Raw genomic sequence first — 24,320 nt, forward strand, 5'->3', positions numbered from 1 at the left:
GGAGACGTTCAGTAGAAGTAAGGGGCACAAATTGTTTTGAAGAAAGTGGTAGGTTAGTATGGCATGAACAATGGGCCCACCAGGGTCCTCGGGTCTCTGGTGATGGGCCTGAGCCCCCAGGTTAGAGGGGGAGGTTCAAAAGCCAGCCAAGCTGTCTTTAACAAAGACTATGAGACTGCACACAAGTAATCTGGGGCCTAAATGACAATGTGTGACCCAGAGGTAGGGAGAAGCCACTCTCTCTGTCTTTGCAAGGGATTGCCTAGAATCCGGAGAAGTCTTGGTACTGTGAGTATCAAGAAGTTGACAGGGACACCAGCCTTCTCACAGTGGGCTCCATTAGCTGTGGAAAACTGACGCTCTTCCAAGAGTGTCAGGCTGTGGAAATTGACACATAGGAACTGGAAGAGGAGAGGAGGGTCATGTAGCTCAACCCCAGGGCTCAAAGAGTTGGCTTGTGCAGCAGACATATGTATTCAAGGCTGAACACTCAATCCACTGGAAGGCAGGGGAGGCTTTCAAATGTCACAAATTCTCTACACTAAGAAAAAAGTTTGAGGGTTGGTTGAAGAGAGTTGATTGGAAGGACTATGAGTTTATTTGAGACCCTTAGTTCATTTATTTACATGTGACAAATAGAACAGAGATAGCAGTAAAGTGGGGGAACATAATTATCCAACTTTCTTAATGAAAGTCATTTTATGAGTAGTACCCTATTCAGGTAAAGTGACTGACCAGTCGATTAGAAGCTGGTTTAGTTCTGAGGCACCTGGGTGGCTCAGTCGGTTAAGCGGCCAACTTCGGCTCGGGTCATGATCCCACGGTCCGTGAGTTCGAGCCCCGCGTCGGGCTCTGTGCTGACAGCTCAGAGCCTGGAGCCTGTTTTGGATTCTGTGTCTCCCTCTCTCTCTGACCCTCCCCCGTTCATGCTCTGTCTCTCTCTGTCTCAAAAATAAATAAGCGTTAAAAAAAAATAAATAAAGAAGCTGGTTTAGTTCAACATATGACTCAAGATTTGACCTCTTAACAAGATGATGATACACTAATGAAAATTTCCAATAGCAGTAGTCCCAAAATATTCACCATACCACCTTTTTGGTAGTATTCTGGGCATTTTGTCACAGTGGTTACTATAATATAACAGTTTTAAAAAGTTTCTGTTTAGTCCTCTTATTTCTAAGAGTTGGGTTTTCAAAATACTCAGATATAAACCATCTGGAAGTCAAGCATGATAGGTGGTGTTAGGTTTCTCCAATTCATCCCAGTTTTTTGAAATCCACAGATACAAGGTGACCAAACTTGGTTCAGCAGCCACTGAGACAGAGAGGAGGCTCTTCTCTCTGGCGGTAACTAATGTGAATCACTTTTATGATAAAATAACACAATCATATTATGGAATAAAGGGAACTGTTTTGTAAGAATTGTCAAGGTAAAATCCAAGACTTCAAAAACAAAATCTGTACTTGGGAAGAGAAGAAATTTGCTTTAGCCATATCCTCAGACCCTGGGATATGCATTCACTTTCCTCTAATAATAATAATAATAATAATAATAATAATAATAATAGCAAATACTTGATGTATCTGTTAAGATAGATAGATTATGGGGTGCCTGGGTGGCTCAGTCGGTTAAGCGTCCGACTTCAGCTCAGGTCACGATCTCACAGTTTGTGGGTTTGAGCCCCACGTCAGGCTCTGTGCTGACAGCTTGCAGCCTGGAGCCTGCCTCAGATTCTGTCTCCTCCTCTCTCTGTTCCTCCCCTGCTCATGCTCTGTCTCTCTCTCAAAAATAAATAAGGATTAAAAAAAAAAAAAGATAGGTAGGTTATGCCATGGTAAACAAACAAAATTCAGTGGTTTGACAGAAAGAAGACTCATTTCTTGCTCATGCTACCTACCTTCCTTTGTGTGTTGACAGAGGGCTCTTGCTTATTAGCCCCTCTGGAATTCAGGACTGAATGTTTACTTCCTCAGATTCATACGTTGAGATCCCAATGTGATGGTATTAGGAAGTGAGGCTTTTGGGAGGTGATTAGGCCACAAGGATGGAGCCCTCATAAATGGGATCAGTGCCCTTACAAAAGAGATCCCAGAGGGGTGCCTGGGTGGCTTAGTTGATTAAGCGACCGACTCTGGCAGGTCATGATCTCGCGGTCCACGAGTTCGAGCCCCGCGTCAGGCTCTGTGCTGACAGCTCAGAGCCTGGAGCCTGCTTCGGATTCTGTGTCTCCCTCTCTCTCTGTCCATCCCCCACGCTCGCTCTGGCTCTCTCTGTCTCTTGAAAATAAATGAAAATGTTGAAAAAATTTTGTTAAATAAATAAATAAAAGAGATCCCAGAGAGCACTCGCAGCTTTTGCCACATGAGGATACAACAAGAAGTCACTGTCTATGAATCAGGAAGTGGGCTTTCAGCAGACATGAAATCTGTTGGTATGTTGATCTTGGACTTCCCAGTCTCCAGAACTGTGAGAAATATATTTATGTTGTTTACAAGCCACCCGATCTATGATATTCCATTATGGCATTCTGAACTGAGACAACCACGATCATGAAGGCTGATGGTCGCCATGCCAGGGGCAAAGAGAATCAGAGGAGTCTCAAAGCAGCAAATAAATGATTTGGACATGAAGTGACACATATCCTTTTTGCTCAAACTCGTTGGCCACAACCAACCATAAGAGAGCCAAGAAAGAAAATCCTACCATGAGCCCAGAAGGCAGAAAGCCAGAAATATTTAGTGAAGAGAATTAATTGTCTATCACTCACTTTGTGGCAAGAGCCGTTCCAAATATATTGCAGGCACGGGGTGCCTGGGTGGCTCAGTCAGTTAGGCGTTGGACTTTGGCTCAGGTCATGATCTCAGGATTTGATCCCCGCATCGGGCTCTGAGCTGACAGCTCAGGACCTGGGGCCTGCTTCAGATTCTGTGTCCCTCTCTCTCTTTCTCTCTGTCCCTCCCCTGCTTGTGCTCTCTCTCTCAAAAATAAATAAATAAAACATTAAAAAATACATATTGCAGGCGTTAGTTAAGCCTCATAACAATTCTGCGAAATAGGTCCTATTAATATTATTATCATCCCCATTTAATAGATGAAATAACTGAGGTACAGACAGGCTAAGTAACCTGATCAAAGTCACACAGACAGTAAACGGTAAAGCTGAAGATTTAAACCTACCCATTCTGGTCCTGTGGCCTGTGAGCTTAACCACCAGACTATGTAGTTTCTCACTAGATGGGAAATTTTGAGAAGTGCTGTCAGATGATGGAGAGCCACTAAAGGATTTTTAAGCAAGAGGGCATGACTCAATCAGATTTGCTATTGAGAAAGCTCTCATTGAAATTGAAACTATAGGGTTAGACTAAGGCAGGACAGCTATTTGCATAGTGAAGGGATGGAGATGAGGAGGGATTGAGCTAAGATACATTTACAACAATTAACGGGATAATCTTGAGCTTCTGTTTCATCAACTTGAGCCTCTGTTTCATCATTTCTTGAACATGATTACGGTAATACCTACCTTAATGGGTTTTTCTGAGGATTATAAAAAATAACATAAGCAAAACCTGGCACTGCTATCTGGAATTACAGAGATCTACATTTAAAATCCCAGCTATACTACTCACTGGATGAGAGAGTTCATTATTCTAAGCCTCAGTTTGCTCGTTTATAAAACACATGTTAGGGGCGCCTGGGTGGCTCAGTCGGTTAAGCATCTCACTCCTGATTTCGGTTGGAGTCCTGATCTCGTGGTTTGTGAGTCTGAGCCCTGTGTTGGGCTCTGTGCTGACACTGTGGAGCCTGCTTGGGATCCTCTCTCCACCCCTCCCCTGCTCATGCTCTCTCTCTCTGTCCTACTCATGATAAATAAATACAACTTAAAATTTTTTTTCTTTAAATGTTTGTTTACTTTGGAGAGACAGACAGAGTGCGAGTGGGGTGGGAGATAGAGCAAGGGAGACACAGAATCCAAAGTAGGCTTCAGGCTCTGAGACGTCAGCACAGAGCCTGATGCAGGGCTCTAACCCACGAACCAGGAGATCATGATCTGAGCTGAAATCCAATGCCGAACTGACTGAGCCACCTAGGGGCCCCAATAAACACAGATAAAAAAACAAACACGTGTTGGGGTGCCTGGGTGGCTCAGTCAGTTAAGCATCTGACTTTGCTCAGATGTGACCTCACCTCTGGTAAGTTCAAGCCCTGCATCAGGCTCTGTGCTGACGGCTCAGAGCCTGGAGCCCATTTTGGATTCTGTGTCTCCACCGCTCTTTTGCCCCTCTCCTACTCGCCCTCTGTCTCCCTCTCACTCTCAAAAATAAATAACATTAAAAAACCACATGTTAATGTCAGAAAAGTTAAATAAGTTGAAAAATTATTACAAGCTCATTCAGGTTGAGAAAATTAGCTTAATTAGCTTAGGAGAAAGGCAGAATTCCTTCCAGAGAAAGAACTGAGATTTTGTTTAGGAAAAACTTATGTGTTTATGAAAGTCAAGTCTCCTAAGCACAAATAGAAGAGAAGAGGATTAGACAGAGAAGCAAATGTTTTTGTGGAGTTTTTTTTTTAATGTTCATTTATTTTTGAGAAAAAGAGCACAAACAGGGGAGGGGCAGAGAGAGAGGAAGACCCAGAATCTGAAGCAGGCTCCAGGCCCTGAGCAGTCAGTGCAGAGTCCCATGTGGGGCTTGAACTCATGAACTGTGAGATCATGACCTGAGCTCAAGTTGGATGCTTAACCAACTGAGCCATCCAGGCACCTGACAAGTAAATAGTTTTGATCAATAAATAGAAAGTGTTGGTTTTCTACTGATGAGATGAAAGTTTTGAGGGAAGCCTGGGCTTGGGAGAAAGTAAAGAGATGGAGGAGAGGGTTTCACTAGAGAGAACTATGAGAATCTGGTCTTACCAGCTTCCCCAGTCCATTCTTCCCACGGCAGCCAGAGTGATCTTTTAAAACTACTAATTGGATCTTGTTGTTCCCTTTCCCTTAGTCCAGTGCCTGATACTTAGAAGTTTCTCAGTAACAATTTGCTGAGTGAATGAATGAATGAAAACACTTGCCAGGTAGCAGGTGGATCCCTAAAGAAAGAGACTTTTGTGGAGAAGTTCTGTGTAGTGAGGGCGGTTTTGGACACTGATGTTTAATAGTCATTTTAAGTAGTTCCCCATTTGTTTTGCTGTAATCACCCTTCCTCTCCACCACATCCCCCCAGATAACCTTCAGTGAAAGTCTGCTGCACAAAACAGCACTGTTTGGGGAGGATTTAAGAAATGAAAAAAAGTATCTAGGCAAACAATGTCCAAAGATGGCAGGAAATCCAATGAGCAGGGGAACCCAGAATTCAGTGGGACCAGTGAGAGGTGACCAGAATCCTCTGAAAACGTGGGGGAAGATGTGCTGTCCCCCTTATGGTGGATTAGGGGCTTGGGCCCTCCATTTGGCTGTTGAAGAAAAGAATAAGCTGGACAACTTTGGAGTAGCCACAACCCTCAGGTTACATAAGAATGATAAATATTTAACTCATAGAGACGTGTGTTTTGAGGATTATATTGGGATAATTCATATAAAGCACTTAGCACAAAGCCTGGCACATAGTAAGAACTCAGCAAATGTTAATTGTTTCTCTTCACTTTCTTCCACTCCCTCCACCAGCTTTCTGCCAGGCTCCATTCATTCTTTTCCAAGGACACTTAGGGGGCGTGCCCTGTCCTCTCTCCGCCCACCACAAGCTCCGCCCCTCACTTCTGCCTGGCTTGGTTCTTGAGAGGCGGAGCCGAGGGAAGAGCCCAGGGCGACGCGGTAAGGGCGGGGCGCATGCGCGGGCTGGGCTGGGTGGAGGTGGAGAGGAAGAGCTGCCGGAAGTAGGCGGCGGAGGTGGTGGCAGAGCAGGCGGCAGCTGCCAGGGAAACCGAGGCGCGGGACGCACGGCCCGCAGACAGGCAGGCCAGGCGGCGTCTCTGCGCGCCCAGGAGTGCCCCGTTTGCCTGGGCTGAGGGTCTCTAGTCCGGCAGCCTCCTCTGGACTCGGGCCTTTCCCTGAGCCCGCCAGGGGGCGCCGCACTGAGGGGGCTGCAGAGTGGGGGGCGGGCGCGGCTGACAAGAGAAGGGGGCTACCGGCCCGGCCCGAGGGGGAGGGCTTTTCCCCCCGCTCAGGAGGTGCCCCTGGGCGGGGGACCCGGAGTCCTCACCTCCGAACTGAGGCAGGGGTTCCTGGGGGCGAGGAGGGCGCTTCGCCCTCTGCCCCCGCCGGCACCCTGGCCATGACGGGCAAGTCGGTGAAGGACGTGGATCGGTACCAGGCGGTCCTGGCCAACCTGCTGCTGGAGGAGGATAACAAGTTCTGTGCCGACTGCCAGTCCAAAGGTAGCGCATCCCTCCTGGCGGGCACGGGGTGTAGCTAGCCTCCGGCCGCGCCTGGGAGGTGGCTTGTGTGGGGAGGGGGTTTCTGGAGCTTAGGCCGCCCGAATCACGTTAAATGGTAAGGCGTGCTACTCTTACTGATGAGGCTGCCGCGTGTTCTGCGGCGCCGGGATGGTGTGGGGAGAGGCTGCGAGGGCGAGTGTGAGTGCCTGGGAGGGCCGGTGATGATGGGGGTGGAAGTGGCGTGGTGTGTGCAGGTGAGAATGTCTGTATGTCAGGGCTCCGAAGGAGTTCTGGGCCGACTGTCATTTAGAGGCAACCCAGAGCTCACCGCCTTCCACTTGCAAAGCTGGGGGCGGGAGGGGAGGGGGGGGGAGGACGAGGAACTGGCGAGTGTGTGGGTGTGTTTTGTGTGTGTGTGGGTGTGTGTTGGCGGGGGGGGGGGGGCGGAGAGGCAGAGAGCGGGGGAGGAAGAGAGGGAGGGAGGGGGAGGAGGGAAGTGACATGACGGTAGAAAAACTGCTTAAATAATTTTTTAAGGTGGTGATTGTTGCTGCCCGCTACTTGCGTAGCAGCTCCTTCTGTCATTTTACAGCCTTGCTGAACTCTGTCAGAGTGCATGGGTAGCTTTCTTTCTGGATATGTGAAGTGGGTACCTGCCTTATGCAGTGACACAGTGCGGATTTCTAGACAGCCTGGCCCTGGCCGTGGAGTGCGTTGGAAGCCTAATATGTGTGTGTGTGTGTGTGTGTGTGTGTGTGTGTGTGGTGGCAGAAACTGGCACATTGTGGCTGAAGTGCAGGATCCTGTTTAGTCAGTAGAGAGAAGGAAGCAGTGGATGCATCAAATATGTTGTTCCATGATGCTTACCCTTCCAAAGGTGAAATGCGATCATTGTAAATGGGCAAAGCCATTTAGTCTTTGTTTTCTGTGTCCTCAAAGATTCATGATTTGATCCCATTAAAAATCAGTATGATAGGAAAGCTTGGTTATAAGTGAAACCTTGGTTATATGCACCCAAAATGTACAGATACGAGATTCTGTAAATATTTTGTTTCCTTATTTTCCTTCTGAATTCTTTGGAATACAATTGGAGAAGTTGAGAAAATACTTTTCCCTTTGGGGAGAAGGGGATAGTTCTATTTGGGGAGCTATTGTTAATTTGCTTCTGTTCATAATGCAGTGGATTTACCACAGTCCTTTGCCATATAGCATATTGGGCACACAGTATACAACAAAGATTCAAATGTATTTGTATTTATCAATATTGAGAAAGGAAGGACATGCCTAATTCATACCTTTAGGTAATTACCTTTTATTTTAGAAACATGAGGTTATGAAAGGAGAACAGGGACACATAGATTTAAATACCTAGTAGTATATTTTGATGCCCTCTGCTAATAGATAAATGGCATGTGCTCTTAGGAAAAAGGTCCCCAGACCTCTTTCCTGAATTTTTGCTGTAGCAAGAATTTGCTTTAAAAAGTATTTTAGAATCGGGGAGCCTGGGTGGCTCAGTTGATTGAGTGGTGGACTTCGGCTCAGGTCATGATCTCCCAGTTCATGGGTTTAAGACCCACATTAGGCTCTCTGCTATCAATGCAGAGCCAGCTTTGAATCCTCTCTTCCCCCTCTCTCACTGCCTTCCTCTGCTGGTGCTTTCTCTCTCAAAACATAAATAAACTTAAAAAAAAAAAGTATTTTAGAGGCAATTTATATTGAGTAGGTTAATTTCTTATAGTTGACTCTTGTTAAATCTTGTCCTAGATCTACTGGAAGATTCAGTTTAAAATTTAGGAGTGTATCTCCTGGCTTTACTCGCATTCCCTTATGTCCTTAGTTGACAGATCTGGAGTCACAGTGAAGCAACCCACGAGAGTGAGCATTGCTACATTTGGGGAGTCAGATGCCATTTTGATGATTAGTACTGCTTTCAACCCCCCATTTCTCCTACTACTCATACTTACTCATATTCCAATGAAATATAGCATATGGAAGAGAGAGCTTGATTCATCACTTCTTTCCCCCAAACTTTCCACTACTCTTTCTTAATAGCATTACTGGGGATCAGGTAATGAAATATTAGTTAATTCTTAATGAGAACTAGTAACTACTGGCTTGTGAACTTTCTTAACTGCTATTAATGGTAGAATTCTGCCTCCTGAAATGATTTCTTATCACAAATTAGTTTCACATTTTGGCTTAGTGGCTTCAGTGACTTGGCCATTGTAGTAGACATGTAATGACAAGGTGTCAGTCATCTTTCTAATTTTTTAAAATGTTTATTTATTTTTGGGGGCGCCTGGGTGGCACAGTCGGTTAAGCGTTCGACTTCAGCCAGGTCCCGATCTCGCGGTCCGGGAGTTCGAGCCCCGCGTCAGGCTCTGGGCTGATGGCTCAGAGCCTGGAGCCTGTTTCCGATTCTGTGTCTTCCTCTCTCTCTGCCCCTCCCCCGTTCATGCTCTGTCTCTCTCTGTCCCAAAAATAAATAAACGTTGAAAAAAAAATTAAAAAAAAAGTTTATTTATTTTTGAAAGTGAGAGACAGAGTGCAAGCAGATGAGGGGCAGAGAGAGAGGGAGACACAGAATCTGAAGCAGGCTCCAGGCTCTGAGCGGTCAGCACAGAGCCTGATGCGGGGCTCGAACTCAGACTGTGAGATCGTGACCTGAGCCAAAGTCGGATATTTAACTGACTGAGCCACCCAGGTGCCGCAAGTCATCTCTCAATTCAGTTAAATTACACATTGATGAAGCCTCAGTTTATCCATTTTGTGAATAATCTAGCTCCTTCCACTCTTTCAATCTTTGTCACTCATTTTCCTCCTCTTTCCTCATTTTGGTTTCCATAATGATCATGTAGACAACTACCGGGTCATGGAAGTTGACACTTCCATGGAAGTGTCCATGGAAGAGACACTTATATCAGGAGATTAAGTTACCTGTTAGCTCTGGTAAAAAATACATGTAGTGGGAGGAGGTATTTAAAAACTATTGGGTTTGGAAAATGAGATTCAGATCTGAGTTTATTTGTCCCTATGTCTCATGTTGTTTCTTACTTAGAAATTGAGAGCTAACTATACAGAACTTGGTGAGTGATTACTAATCCACTAATATTAAATCACATAATATAGCCCTGGGCTGCAGACCTATGAGCAGGTATTTTTGTGATGTTCTAAAACAACCCTTTGGTAATGGCTCTTCTGTTTAAAATCTTATACTTGCTTAAGGGTGTTACTATCTTTAGATATGTAATGTGAACACCAGAGTAGAAAACAAGCATGTGTGTTCTTTACGTAGTATGAGCTTTGTTGGTCCTGGGATTTTTAACTCTCTTGAACACAAGACTCACCAGTTTCTGGGACTTCTAAGGCACTGAAGTGATTCCTGTGTGGCAAAGGAAGCTGCTTTGTTACTACCTTTTAAAAAGTGCTTTGTTGGGGCGCCTGGGTGGCGCATTCGGTTAAGCGTCCGACTTCAGCCAGGTCACGATCTCGCGCTCCGTGAGTTCGAGCCCCGCGTCGGGCTCTGGGCTGATGGCTCGGAGCCTGGAGCCTGTTTCCGATTCTGTGTCTCCCTCTCTCTCTGCCCCTCCCCCGTTCATGCTCTGTCTCTCTCTGTCCCCAAAATAAATAAACGTTGAAAAAAAAAATTTTTTTTAAGTGCTTTGACTTACTTTTAGGTCCAAAGATATGGTTTCCTCCTCACCCAAGGATATTGTGACCTTTTGGGTAAATTTTTGGACTGATTTAAGTAGTGATAGAACAAAGGACAAGCTTACTAAAAATTCCAGATATGCCAATGGTAGCTCTACTCAGTTGAGGCTGGGTCCCATTTTTGGATAGAACCTTGTGGGGTTGTACTAGTCCAAGGCTTAATCTTAACTCTGTAGTTCCATAGTCAGTGGCCCTGGAATGACTCCTACTAATCAACCTCTTCAGAGACTGGTTTAAACTAGACACTATCTTACTTACCATGTAAGGATCTTTGTCATGACCTGAATACCTGTTTCCACTAATGGGACGTTACTCTCTCAGTGTCAAATTTTTTAAAAAAATTGAGAGCTTTTTAATGAGCAGAGAATTAAAATGGAAGAGATTTGATGGTCTTGTGGAATATTTACTACAGACTGTGAAATACCACATGGAGTTCTGGAGTTTGACAGAAACTTTGTAATATTTGGTACTTTCCCCTTCTGCTGCATCCTGTCTCTGAAATGTTTTACCTTGAATTACCTAACCATTGCTTCTGTTCCAGTTTCCATTATATGTTCTTAAATTTATTTTATTTTTAAAATTTTGTGTTTTTGTGAGAGAAAGAGAGTGTAAGCGGGGAAGAGGGGCAGAGGGAGAAAGAGAATCTTAAGCAGGCTCCACGCTCAACGTGGAGCCCAACTCAGGGCTCGATCCCACAACCCTGGGATCATGACCTGAGCTGAAATTGAGAGTTGGAAGCTCAACCGACCGAGCCACCCAGAAGCCCCTATACTTTTAAATTTAAGAGATATCACTGTCCTGTGGTTCAAAATGTAAAAGCTTCAAAGGCAAATATGTACAAGAAAAAGTTGTATTCTTCGATCCAACTACTAACTAGGCCCAACCCTGGTTAGCTTCTGAGATCAGACTAGATCCAGGTGCATTCAGGGTGGTGTGGCCGTAGACAGAAAAAGTTGTATTCGAATTCCTGATCCCTTGGGGCACCTGGGGTGGGGGGGAGGTTCAGCCAGTTAAGCACTGACCTCGGCTCAGATCATGATCTGGTGGTTCATGAGTTCTAGCCCCACGTTGGGCTCTGTGCTGACAGCTCAGAACCTGGAGCCTGCTTCAGATTCTGTGTCTCCCTCTATCTGTGCCCCTCCCCTGCTCATGTTCTGTCTCCATCTCTCAAAAATAAATGTTTAAAAAATGAAAAATAAATAATCCCTGATCCTTTAGCCACCATTTTCCCTTCCTCGAAGTAACCACTTTTGATAATACCTTATGTGATTTTTGAGAGATGATATATATACAAACAACTACTTTTTTGAAAGTTTACTTCTTTTAGTAATCTCTGTACCCAGTGTGGGGCTTGAACCTACGACCCCAAGATCAAGAGTCACAAGCTCCTCTGACTGAGCCAGCCAAGCACCCTACAAGCAACTACATTTAATTATATGCTTTTTCAGTGCTTTCATGCAGGGAGTAATATTACAGTTCATTTTCAATCAGTAGTATACTATGGACAGCATGCAGGTGCTCTGTCCATGCACATTCAGGAGCTTCTTCATTCTCTCCAGGTGTTTTCTAAGGTGATACCTAGGATATTTTGATTAAGTTCAAAGATATGCCTAAGTGATTTGGAAACATCTGCTCTTGTTGGAGTCATTTTAGAAAATGTCCTAGGTCTGTCCATAGCACATATTTACCACATTTCAGGTGGTAAAGAAGTATAGGAATGGAAGGGGCTGCAGACTTGATGTTGAAACATCCAATTAAACTCCTTCACTCTTGTTTTAGCTTTGTGGCCTTCAGCACTGCCCTGAATTTTCCTGACTTGAAAAATGAAAGTGCCTTGTAAAATAAATGTTCCACAAATGTAAGCATCACTTGCTATCACCATTGCTGGTCTGATTGATGCGGCCTTGGGTTTAGTTGTTTCACTTTCTGATTTTATGCCCTTAAATACTCTGGTGACTGGAAGCCATGGTTAGAATGACTCACTCAATAATTCCCTAGTCTTTAAGCCAAAACCATTTCCTATATATGGGGGTTCTGGCATTTTTGCAAATGTACTTTATGGTACCCTTGAGGATGGTCTCGGAATTTTTCCTCACTCTTCAAAATTGTATGAAAGATTAGACCAGGGAACTTTATGTAGAGATTTTCTAAAGTAGTCCTAAATTTTAACTCCAGTAAATTAATTTCTGGCTTTGCTTTATATTTGTTTTGTGTTGATAGTTAAGTCATTGCTTGTTAAGTAGCATTTTTTAGAACATGAACTTTCCTATCAGTTTTTAATTATTTTACCTATATTTGTGACACCTTTTGAGAGGTTAAAAAAATTCCATCAAGTCTAGACAACAGAAGAAGTTTTGTGTCCATCTCTAGTTGTTAAACACTCTTCTCCGGCCAAGATCAAATAAGTTTCTGGGTTTTTACAGCAAATGCACCTTAACTCTAACAGTCATGGCTGGGTTGACACAGTTACACTGAAAGTAATTTATTAAAATCCTCATTAGACTGTCTTTTAATATCAACTTGTTAAGCCTGTTCCCTGGGAGATGCTTTCCTATTTGTTCTCCTTGTCCTTTAAACAACATTCGGTGGCAGTGGGATAGGGTACAAAATACCTTATCATTTAGGCGGAACTCTGCAAACCTCAAATCCACACCATATATATTCTTTCTGAAAATATTTCTAAGCACTTACTTTGCGTCAGACACTGTACCAGGATATGTGGTAGATTCAGAGCTAGGGCCTTTGGTCTGAAGGATTACACAGTTGAATGGGGAAGCAGATGTGTAAACTGATAATGATGCAATGTAGTATTATCATGATGGCACTGTGTGCAGGGAGAAAGGAAAGACTGGAGAAAGCAAACAAGTCTGCCTCAGGAAGTCATGACTTCAAAGGCTGTGTAGGCTGTGTCTTGAATGATAAGCATGACTTTGCTAGGTGAATTTAGGGGACTTTGCATTCTAAGCAGAGGAAAATGGAATGTGCAAAGCTACCAAAGTAGTGTGTGTGTGTGTGTGTGTGTGTGTGTGTGAGAGAGAGAGAGAGAGAGAGAGAGACAGAGAGACAGAGAGACAGAGAGAGAGAGACAGAGAGAGAGAGAGATTGATTCTCTAGTATATTTTGACTACATGTTGGGAAGTGGCAAGGGATAAAGGTTTTGACAGGTAGTCAGGGGCCAATAAGGTTAAAATCCTAGCCCTGTAGTTGATTTGGTGTATAGTATTGAGATTATGGATATGCTTTAGACCCTCTGCTGTGTAAGAAGCCCATACTACTGAAAGTCTACCTGCTACTCAAATGGAATAATAAGTATTGCAGACATGAAATGTTTTCTAATTGATGAGTAGTAAGAAAGGTCTCAATATTGTGCCCACAAGATCAATATGGAAGTGTGCCTTCACGAGTACATTAAATGATCTTAGAAAAGTCTAGTGAAATGCCAGCAGTAGATATTATGTCATTTCTGGAGTTGACGACGTTGATTTTGAGGCTGAGCATGCTTAGATACTCAAGCGGTTTAAGAGTGCTGAATATTTGATGTGTGCTCTTGGTTGCTGAGTGCTTAGGAGGTGTAAGCAGGTAGCTTGCAGCCTGATCTCTCAGTGCACTTTTCAGCAAACATGTTGCTTTCCAATAAACCAGAAAATTACTTTCTTTCTGCATTTTTCATCTGATGTCATTATGATATGTAGGTGGCAGCTTTCTTGGGCACAGTTGTCTATATAACTGTTCACCACATGAGTCATGGTCTGTTCCTATTCTTCTGCCTGAAAATTCCCTCTTGGAAATGATGTCATGCAGTTGGTGACTGCAACACTTTACTCATTATGCACATTGCAGTTGGCTCTGTATGTTATGTTGATGGAACCTACCTGTGCCATAGACACGGGATAAAGTGACTTGTTCAATGGACTCAGACTCAATTCCTTCAAATGATATCCCCCCATAATAAAGACGCCAAGAAAGAATCTGCGTAACGCACACACATGTGTTACATTCTGAGCATACAGTGCCTAACTTCTGTTATTGTGTCTGCTTAAATCCTTATCACAGTTGTACTTCTGTTTGAGCAAGTGGCCAGTTTATGTAGATACTAATTTTGAAGAAGTTCTGTATTGGCCCTGGAATGTGACAGTTCAGCTTACCACACTGAAAAGGTAGGAACCAATCTATGTAGAGTAGAACACTTTAAAGTTAATTCACTTTTACCAAATTCCTCTATTGTTAAAGAAATATTCCTATACTGATACATTTAAAAAAATTATAATGTGCCACAATTAACATGTCCACTAGAATGTAAGCTCTACAGGGGCAGGCATAGATGTAGCTCTTAGTAAATATTTGTTTGAATGAATGAATTGATCTTGTCATTATAAAACCTTTGTTTCTTACTAGAAGAAATCTTTTACAGATTATCTGGATAGTTGTTTAATTCTTAAGAAAGTTAAGTTTTAAAATATGTTTTAAAGTCCGGGACCTGTCAGGGAAACAGAAACCACTGTAGGTAGTACAAGCAGAGGGGATCTAACATACGTAATAGTAACATACGTAATGGATGATATAAAAGCTTAGCAGGTAAATGGGCTGGTGAGGCAACCCAGATATTAGCAACACCGGGGAGCTACTGTGCCCCTAAGGAAATGAGAAGGTGCTCGTGTCACCAAAGGCCAGAAGTCTGAGCTATCTGGTGTAAGCTAGACGCACAGAAAGCAAAGCTGTGTGGTGCAGCTGGAACTGTGACCCTGTAAGAGAGCATTACCCTGGCTTCCCTCTTCCTCCTCCCTCTTAACCTCAGAGGTCCCTCACTATGGTGCGTCCCATTGATGGAACTTACCCAGAAATCGGTTGGCAAGGGAGCCTGGGAGATGTAGGTCCCACTGACAGAGTGGAGCAGGGGTAGGATCCAAGTGGAAACAGGCAAGGCACAGGGGCACTTAAAAAAAATCTCCAAGATGTTATTCTTTCTCTTTATAGGTAAATAGTTGAGTTATTTTGGACAAGAGATAAGTGTTTTCAGGCAGATACGACCTTGTGTGCTTCTAAAGAATCTTAACGGTTGCTGAAAAAATAATTAGTCCCAGGAAGTAACGTAACAACTCAGTTATTGAGCTGGCATCCTATATAATGAGGATGTGTGACCGGGAGAATTGGCTTCTGTTGAATCTGTATTTCGCTATTTTTCACTCTAGGAGCAGTTTATCAGTTTGGGTACTCAGAAAATAAGTTCCCACCCTGTCGATCCTGGGAAGTGTTGGGCATGATTGTGTGTGTGTGTGTGTGTGTGTGTGTGTGTGTGTGTGTGTGTGTGTGTACACATACACTAAGCTTGTCTCATCTACAACGGAAATTGTTGTAGACTTGAGTCAATAACATGTAAGATGTACAAAGAAAGTTTTAAGGATTTCAGCCTTCTAATATGGTGCAGATGAGACTTTCCTTGACAGTTAAAGTAATTGCAGTGGAGCTAATTTTCCTTGTGCTACACATCATTTTAACTAGTGTTATTGGTTCGTCTGGGGTTTTCCCCCCACAGCTTCAGATAGGTTAGCACTGGGGGAGGGAGGTGAGATCACCTGATCCACTTTCTTCTATACTGGACCTGAAAAGTATTTTTTGTCTTCTAAGGAAGGTTGCCGCTGTTCCATTTAAAGGCAGAGCTTTCCAAGGTACTGCTAGTAGTTTTCTTCTTGATTATAAAATGTTTAATGAGTTACAAGATAGAAGTTTGGCACTTTCTAGAAGGGCTTTTTTTGTCAATCAGGTCACCTGCCTTTGGGCCCCTGCTACGTTAATGGAATTGGTGGAACTAGGCCAGCAAAGGTTTTCAGTAGAGTGTGAGTATATTTCTCTTCAGGCTGTTATTTTCCACAGAGGCGACGGGGTAAGGGACTCTGAGTAAAGTCACCGTCTATAAAAATTGCAGATTTCATTGTTCTCTTTCCTCCCAAAATTAATTTCCTCTTGGCAGGTACAATTCACAGATGTAATTACAGTGTAATTTGGTATTCTAAAAAGCGTATCAGACTGCTTCCCAAAGTACCAGTTCTTTTCAGCCAGTCCATTTCGATTTAAGAGGTACATCTATGCATTTTTTGAAGCCTCATGTTTAATAGTTACAACATTTTGCTACTGTGTTTGACTCTTCCATTTTCCAAACTTTCTCCTTCCCTACCCCACTCTTCTGGCTCCTGTATTTCCCCACAGGCTTTGTGGATGCTGGTCCATTGATGGCTGAACTGCAGGTCCCTTCCCAGTGGAAAACCCCAGAGATGAGCCAAATCTACCTTCAGCTGTGGCCATCCATCAGTGTAAGGTTGCCTGGCGGTTGTCTTCAGTTTGTCCAGCACTCCTCTCCCTTGCTCCCCCTCCCCCCATCCTCCCTCGTGTGTGGCTGAAACTTGCCCTGGAATCTCGCCTTTGTAACATGTCACTGGGTAGTAATAAGACTTTAATATCGCTGCTGCTTTTCGTTTTCAGGTAATGTTAAATAGTTCTCTGACTGTTTTTGTTGACCATAGCCCTCTTTTCCCCACCCAGTTTGTATATTTCTTATGGGTATTCTGGTTTGCTTTTGAATGCATATAGGATATGGTTTATTTAGAAAGTATTGGATTTCATAAGCCCAACTGGAGAATACTTTGTTGATTTTTTTTTCCTTAATTTCAAGTCAGAACTTTCAAAAAGAAATTTCTTAATCTGAAAGACTGAGAACTGGATCCCTCAGGCACCATTTCATTTCTCCTCACCCAAAAAACAAATGTGTAATGTTCTCATTTTATGATGCGTTGAAAATAATAAAGCAAATACAGGAGTAAGGGAGACCTACTCCCAGCTCTAGCTCATAAGCCTGGCCTACCGTAATGATTTGAGAAAATAGAGCACCTTCTCTTTTCCTTTTCCTTTTTTTTTTTTTTTAAATTAGCATGCTGTCTTTCACAGCTAGTGATGGGAAGACCGTAAAATCCCCAAGCCTTTACTGGGGCCGCCTAGCTTACTTCTTTAAGGCCTGCACATTAATCCTGCAACGTAACTTACTGAAGTACACTCAAAGTTAATTTTATTAAGCTTCTTCCTCTTTCCTTGCCTTACTGGAAGTCCCCCAATGTGTAGATTTAGAAATGAATTCTCTAGAATTTCAAGCCTTGAGTTAAACATTTTGTCTTAATATTGTTTGGATGGTTGCTTTTCTTCTTCCGCCTTCAAAAAATAATTTGTTACAGAATTTTCTGTGTGAACTGGTAACATCTTATGCTGCAATCTAAAGATCGTGAAGGAGAGGGTGTCAGTGTCTTCTTGCTGATACTTTCCCACTTGCCTTATAATTGACACAAGCTCTTCGATGAATAATAGGAAGGACATTCCGTGCTCTTACCATGATGCTTTTGTTCAAAGGAGCGATAAGCAGCGGTTAGTGGAAACCAATTTAAGTGTGGCAGCTGATTTGAGAAAGAAAGAGTGAAAAAGATTCAGGCTCTTCTGCTATGTTGAAAGCATTTGTATTGAAAGAACAGCTGTTTGAAACTGGGGGCCCTGTCTCTCTGAAGGTAAGCCTGAGGAGTTTGGTTAGAGGAACTGTCTTACACTAGAGGAGAATTGTGAGAAAAACTTTCCTGTAGTGTGAGTGCTGTGTGAATGTCCCAGCTTGTATGTGAGAGAAGGAAAAATCATTCAATGCAGCTTTGGAAGGAAGATTCCAGAGCAGTTCCTCTGAGCTTTCTGACTAGGTTCTGAAGCTGGTTTGTTTGATACGAGTGACTCAAATCAAAGGCCCATATTGTGGGCAGAGTAAAAATAGGGCTCAGTTTCATTAGACTTCTTTTTCTCTTTTTTAATTTTTTTAATGTTTGTTCACTTTTTTGAGAGACAGAGAGCGTGAATGGGGGAGGGGCAGAGAGAGAAGGAGACACAGAATCTGAATCAGGTTCCAGGCTCTGAGCCATCAGCACAGAGCCCAATGCACGGCTCAAACCCACAAACTGTGAGATCATGACCTGAGCTGAAGTCGGATGCTTAATCAACCGAACCATCCAGACGCCCCTCATTAGACTTCTTAATGCATTTAAGGAAAAGAAAAAATTCATCACCATAGACCAATTCTTTTTTGTATTGTGGGATATTGGGGAGTGGGGAAGCAGGAAGGTCCTTATGCCTATTAGTTAAACATCTTTAAATGTTATTTTCTTTAAAAAACAAACTTTATTTTTTTTCTGCTTTTGAAAATTACTCATATTTGTGAAAAAAAATGATTGGGAAGTATGAAAAAGGGTAATGATGCAGACGATATTTCACATAATCCCTATCACCCATTGTTTTACTTGAAATTATTCCATAATAATTTTATATCATTGTTTTGCTTAACACTTATCATAAGCGTATTTCATGACATTAAAAACATTTAGGTACCTTTACTGTATTCCATCATTTGAATATGTCATTGCTTATTTAATTCTTGCCCAATTGTTGAACATTTGGGTTTTTAGTTATTCAGTATTATAAATAATGGTATAATGTAAATTTTTGTGTTGTTGTTAGACTCATGGGTTATTTGTGTGTTCAGAGTTGAGTGGTCACGTGGGCCGTCTAATTTTAAAATGTTGTCAGGGAGTCCTCTGGGCTTGTGGGGTTGTCATTGTGAACTGCTTCACTGCAGTAGACATCTGTTGAAGTGAGGAGTGGAGAGCTGCAGAGAATCCTGGCTTAACCATAAAGAACAAATTTATGGGACATGATCACAACAAGATGGGCCAAGATACATTCTTTTTTTTTTTTTAAGTTTTATTTAATTTATTTTGAGAGAGAGAGCACACACGCAAGCAGGAGAGGGGCAGAGAGAGAGAGAGAGAGAGAGAGGAAAAGAGAGAACCCCAAGCAGGCTCCTCACTGTCAGTGTGGAGCCTGAGAGAGAGAGAGAGAGAGAGAGAGAGAGAGAGAGAGGAAAAAAGAGAATCCCAAGGCAGGCTCCTCACTGTCAGTGTGGAGCTTGACTCAGAGGTCGAACTCACAAACCATGAGATTATGACCTGAGCCAAAACCAAGAGTTGGACACTTAACTGAGCCACCCAGGTGCCCCCCAAGATATATTCTTATTTTATGCATAGTCTTCCACATTATATGCTTGATATATGGACATGTTGTTGTTCATTGATGAGCATCTTTTGTTGTTCATACAGTCCTCCTTCACTTAACCAGTCCACTGGGAAGGTAGATTAGAAGTCCTCCATTGGTAGAAAGGGGGTAATACTGCTGCATTTTTTGTTTGTTTTGCGGTAGATTTTTTTGGTTCTGTTTTAAGAGCTTTCCTTGGACTGTAAATTCCACAAAGACAGGGACTGTGTGTTCCACGTATGTCTGTATACCTAATGCACAGCATCTGGCGCACATTGTCCACGTCTCCATCATGAACACGATTATTCTATTAATGTGTGCTCAGATCATATTCTTTTTTTGTTTTGTTTTTTGAAAGTCATCCTCATGCTGTTAACTCTGATGTTTGAAGACCTGTGACAGCCCAGGAAGCCGAGCAGGTGAATTTCGTGGTTGCTTTATTGTGGTTACTTCTTTGCACCGTCTCCTTTTTGTGCTTCTGGTATCTGTGCCGCCTTGAAAGAGGGAGCCAGTCACGAAGCCAGTACTCTGCCCTCTCAGTGGGAGGTTTTCGTGTGACACATCATCTTGGGAGAAATGTAGCATGGGGTGTGAAACAGGAGGCTGAAAAAGGACTCCTTTAGCCTTTTTGTGGGATGGGAGTAAATGTTTAGACACTGCTCTCAGGTGCTACAGAAATTAATGATAACCTTGCAGCAGTTTTAGAAGCTCTTCTTGTACCCACTGGAACAGGTTTACTTAATTTGGAGAACCCTGCTTTAGCTCTTTTGAAGCTGCGATTTTTTTTCCTAGAGGCCTGCCCTGGGTTCCTCTACACACTGTTCCTTTTGCAGGATCTTTCTGTCCACACCGGTGACATTTGCCTCACCCCATTGCCCCACACTTTCTGACCCGTATCTCATTATGCCCAATTCTGAAACATCGAGTTTTGAAACATGGTAGTGAGTGTTTTCTTTTTGAAAGGGCAAATCTCTACCTTTTGCTCTCCTCCCTTAAGCCAGGACTGTTTAGATGACTACTGGACTGTCTGTACTTTGATCCCAGAATTCATTTCTAGTATGCTGTTTGTTTGAAAATGAAAGTTCTCTAGCTTGTTTGGATACAACTGTGATTCAGTTAAACTGGACCTGATTTTCCGTCTGTTTGCCATTGGTTGGGGATCCACTGATGTGTTAGGAAAGCTGCTGCACACCATTGCAGAGAGAAGGCCATATGTCATGGTCTTACACAAGGGTTTGTTTGTTGACTCAGATTTTGTGTAAAGCCTCCTTCTGGGTGAAAGGCACAAGCTTCCCTTCAAATAATGGAAAGGCATATTCTGCCTGGCCACTTGTTCTGGAGCCCTGGTATGTTCCACTCTTCTCCACTTTTGGGCTTCTTTTGAGGAAGAGGAATGTGGGTAGGAAGAGGTGTGAATAAGCCTTCACACACAATCTCAGTTGTTGGGCATCCCAGTAGCAGAGAGTGAATTGTATGTTGTAATAGAAAAGAACATCTAAAGAACAGGGTATCAGTTTAGCAACCATTATTGAGCATCTATGTGTAACACACTTTCGGGGGTGTAGAAAGATGATTCTGGCTCCAGCCCAGCTGGTGATTTCTCCTATGAAGTTGGGTAAATGACTTGACCTCTCTGGGTCTTGGTTTCTCCATCTGTGCTTGGACTAGACAATCCTTATGGTTCTTTCTGTACTTAATGTTTATCTGTTTGTTACAGAACAAGAGAAAAGACTTTTTCACAGAATTGATATATTCTTAAATCTCATGTGCTTCAGACTAAATGGCCTAGAAATAATTCCTGTAGAGAAGAACTTCTCAATATCAGCCCTATTGATATTTTGGCTACTTCTTTGTTGAGAGATTGTCCTGTGCCTTGTAGGATGTTTACCAGCTTCCCTGGCCTTGCCCACTAGATGCCAGTCATGACAGTCCCCACCCCCTGCCAATCGTGACAACTAAAAATGTCTCCAGGCATTGACATTGCCTCTTGGGGGGAAGTTGCTACAGTTGAGAAGCACTGCTCTAAAGGGCAAAGAGTGGTACTGTTTGAATGTGGGCTATTCTTTCTTTTTTTTTAATTTTATTTTTTATTTTTTAAAATTTACATCTAAATTAGTTAGCATACAGTGCAACAATGATTTCAGGAGTAGAGTCCTTAGTGCCCCTTACCCATTTAGCCCATCCCCCCTCCCCCAACCCCTCCAGTCACCCTCAGTTCTCCATATTTATGAGCCTCTTCTGTTTTGTCCCCCTCCCTGTTTTTATATTATTTTTGTTTCCCTTCCCTTATGTTCATCTGTTTTGTCTTTTAAAGTCCTCATATGAGTGAAGGCACATGAGTTTTGTCTTTCTCTGACTGACTAATTTCACTTAGCATAATACCCTCCAGTTCCATCCACGTAGTTGCAAATGGCAAGATTTCATTCTTTTTGATTGCCGAGTAATACTCCATTGTATATATATATAACACGTTTTCTTTATCCATTTATCCATCCATGGACATTTGGGCTCTTTCCATACTTTGGCTATTGTTGATAGTGCTGCTATAAACATGGGGGTGCATGTGTCCCTTTGAAACAGCACACCTATATCCCGTGGATAAATGCCTAGTAGTGCAATTGCTGGGTCATAGGGTAGTTCTATTTTTAGTTTTTTGAGGAACCTCCATATTGTTTTCCAGAGTGGCTGCACCAGCTTGCATTCCCACCAACAATGCAAAAGAGATCCTCTTTCTTCGCATCCTCGCCAACATCTGTAGTTGCCTGAGTTGTTTATGTTAGCCATTCTGACAGGTGTGAGGTGGTGTCTCATTGTGGTTTTGATTTTATTTCCCTGATGATGAGTGATGTGGAGTATTTTTTCATGTGTTGGTTGGGCATCTGGATGTCTTCTTTGGAGAAGTGTCTATTCATGTCTTTTGCCCACTTTTTAACTGGATTATTTGTTTTTTGGGTGTTGAGTTTAGTAAGTTCTTTATAGATTTTGGATACTAACCCTTTATCTGATATGTCATTTGCAAATATCTTCTCCCATTCTGTCGGTTGCCTTTTAGTTTTGCTGATTGTTTCCTTCACTGTGCAGAAGCTTTTTATTTTGAGGAGGTCCCAGTAGTTCATTGAATGTGGGCTATTCTTAATATCTATTTTCATTTTGTTCCTCTTCTGCTTATTACCTATCCTGGGGATGGTGAATGAAGAGCAACCTCATTGGTCAAGAGCTATATCACTCTTCTTTAGCTACTAAAGAAATTCTTCCAAAGAAGAAGAAATATGCATTTCCCAGCCAGTGGGCTCGGTTTGGATCTTCAGAATTATTTTTAGAATATGAGTAGATACTGGTTGTTGCAAAGAGGAAGTTAAGGCTTTAACCTGAAACAACCTAAAAAATGTAAAGAAGTAAGTGTCCCCAGGGAGTGACGACTGTGACTTCTAGTGGATCAAGTTAGCTGTTGCTGCCTAAAGTGAGGTCATGAGTGATAGTTTAATCATAATATCATGAAATATCAGGTCCACCTGGGAGACTTTGGGGTTTGTTTGTTTGTTTAAGATTTTATTTTTAAGTCGTCTCTATACCCACCATGGGGCTTGAACTTACAACCCTGAGATTGAAAGTCCAGTGCTCTGCTGACTGAGCCAGCCAGGCGCCCCCACCTTGCAGACTTTGAAATGATTGCCTAGCTGTTAGCTCAGCCATCCCTCCCCTACATACCTCCTCCCCACCTCCTCCCCCCACCTCCTCCCTCACACCATTGAGGTAGTGATTGAAATGTACTAGTTCCCTTATGAGACCTAATTTTAATACTTGTTATTTTTGCTATAATATGTTGGGTTTTGGTTGAATGATTTTGCATTTGCCCCCAGTGCCACCTTTTCCTCATTTCTTATAAATCTACAGTCTTGACTAGGTTGGGTACAGAATGATGCTGTTGGCTGACTGGGGTAGAGTGTGTTTCGTGACCATCCTCGCTGGGATGCTGTGGGATCCCAAAGCCATGATTTAAATGCTTAAGCCTGTGTTGGTCCCTATCCCTCGGTCCTGGCAGGCTCTATGTTCCATCCCAGCTGAGCTTTTGCTGGAGTAATTGCCCACATAGAGCCTTCAAGCCAAACAATTGTTCGTACTGAGATAGTCTCACTGTTTAGCTCCTAATGAAACAATCTCCTTCCTGCCCCCAATGAAAGCAGCTATTTTTTATTTCCTCCCTCCCTTTTTGGAGACGCTGTATCTCAGCCCCCACTCTTCTATCGTATTCATAAATGCTTTAAGCAGGGTCTTTGTGCAGAGGAAATTGGCTAGAGCCAAAATATCATGGGCTAACTAGGAGACAAAGAGCAGAAAGGACACCCTTTCCCCAACTTTCTGTGTAGGATATTTAAATTACCTTTGTGTGATTTTTCTGAGTAATAAGTGATTTAAACCTCAAGTCCACATAAGAAAAATACTAGGTTTTTTAACAGTATACTAAATTGCGCCGTTGTTACCTAAAGGAGCTCACAGAAATAACCAAAACTAAAAATAAAACTGAACCACAAAACAACCATAGATGAGTGCCACAGGACAACAATAAGATGCTGTGGGAATCAGGGCAGGAAGGAGAAGAGGCTCGACTGGAAAAGTGGATGGAGCAAGATTTTCATAAAATCATGTTTTGTAAATACAAGTAATAGCCCAGATACAGCTATTTGTGAGAGATCTTAAGTTGATCAGAAAATATGAGTAATCCAGTTTTCCTTATGACAAAACTTTAGAATCTCCAGAATATGAATTCAGGGAGAGAATCCCAGGGAACTCCAGTGTGTCCTGCTTCTCTTTCCCACTTTGGGTAGCTTCTTCTGGATTATCGGTGCTTTCACGTGTTGCCACGTCTACTCTAAAGCTCTGGCTCACATAGAGACATAGTCACTTCCTCTCATTCTTTCCCCTTAGCCCTCTTAAGACTGTTTGGAACTTTGGGGTGCCTGGGTGGCTCAGTCAGTGAAGCATCTGACTCTTGATTTGGCTCAGCTCATTATTTCATTCATAGTGGTGAGATTGAGCCCTGCTCCAGCCTGCTTAAGATTTATTTTCTCCCTCTCCCTCCTTCTCTCCCTCCCTCTCCCTCTCCCTCCCTCCCCCTCCCTCTCCCTCCCGCCCCCACC

General features: G+C 42.9%; 1 protein-coding gene across 1 annotated transcript in view; it reads left to right on the forward strand.

Annotated features, from left to right (window-relative positions):
• Window positions 1–6,263: 6,263 nt before the first annotated feature.
• The window catches only part of SMAP2 (small ArfGAP2), a 48,161-nt gene continuing 30,104 nt past the window's right edge, over window positions 6,264–24,320 (forward strand). The window contains exon 1 of the mRNA XM_040469784.1: window positions 6,264–6,366. Coding sequence (XP_040325718.1) covers window positions 6,264–6,366 — 103 coding nt within the window. The remainder of the gene's footprint in view (window positions 6,367–24,320) is intronic.

This window comes from Herpailurus yagouaroundi, unplaced genomic scaffold (genome assembly GCF_014898765.1).
Source record: "Herpailurus yagouaroundi ecotype Mexico unplaced genomic scaffold, PumYag 77, whole genome shotgun sequence".
NCBI lineage: Eukaryota > Metazoa > Chordata > Mammalia > Carnivora > Felidae > Herpailurus > Herpailurus yagouaroundi.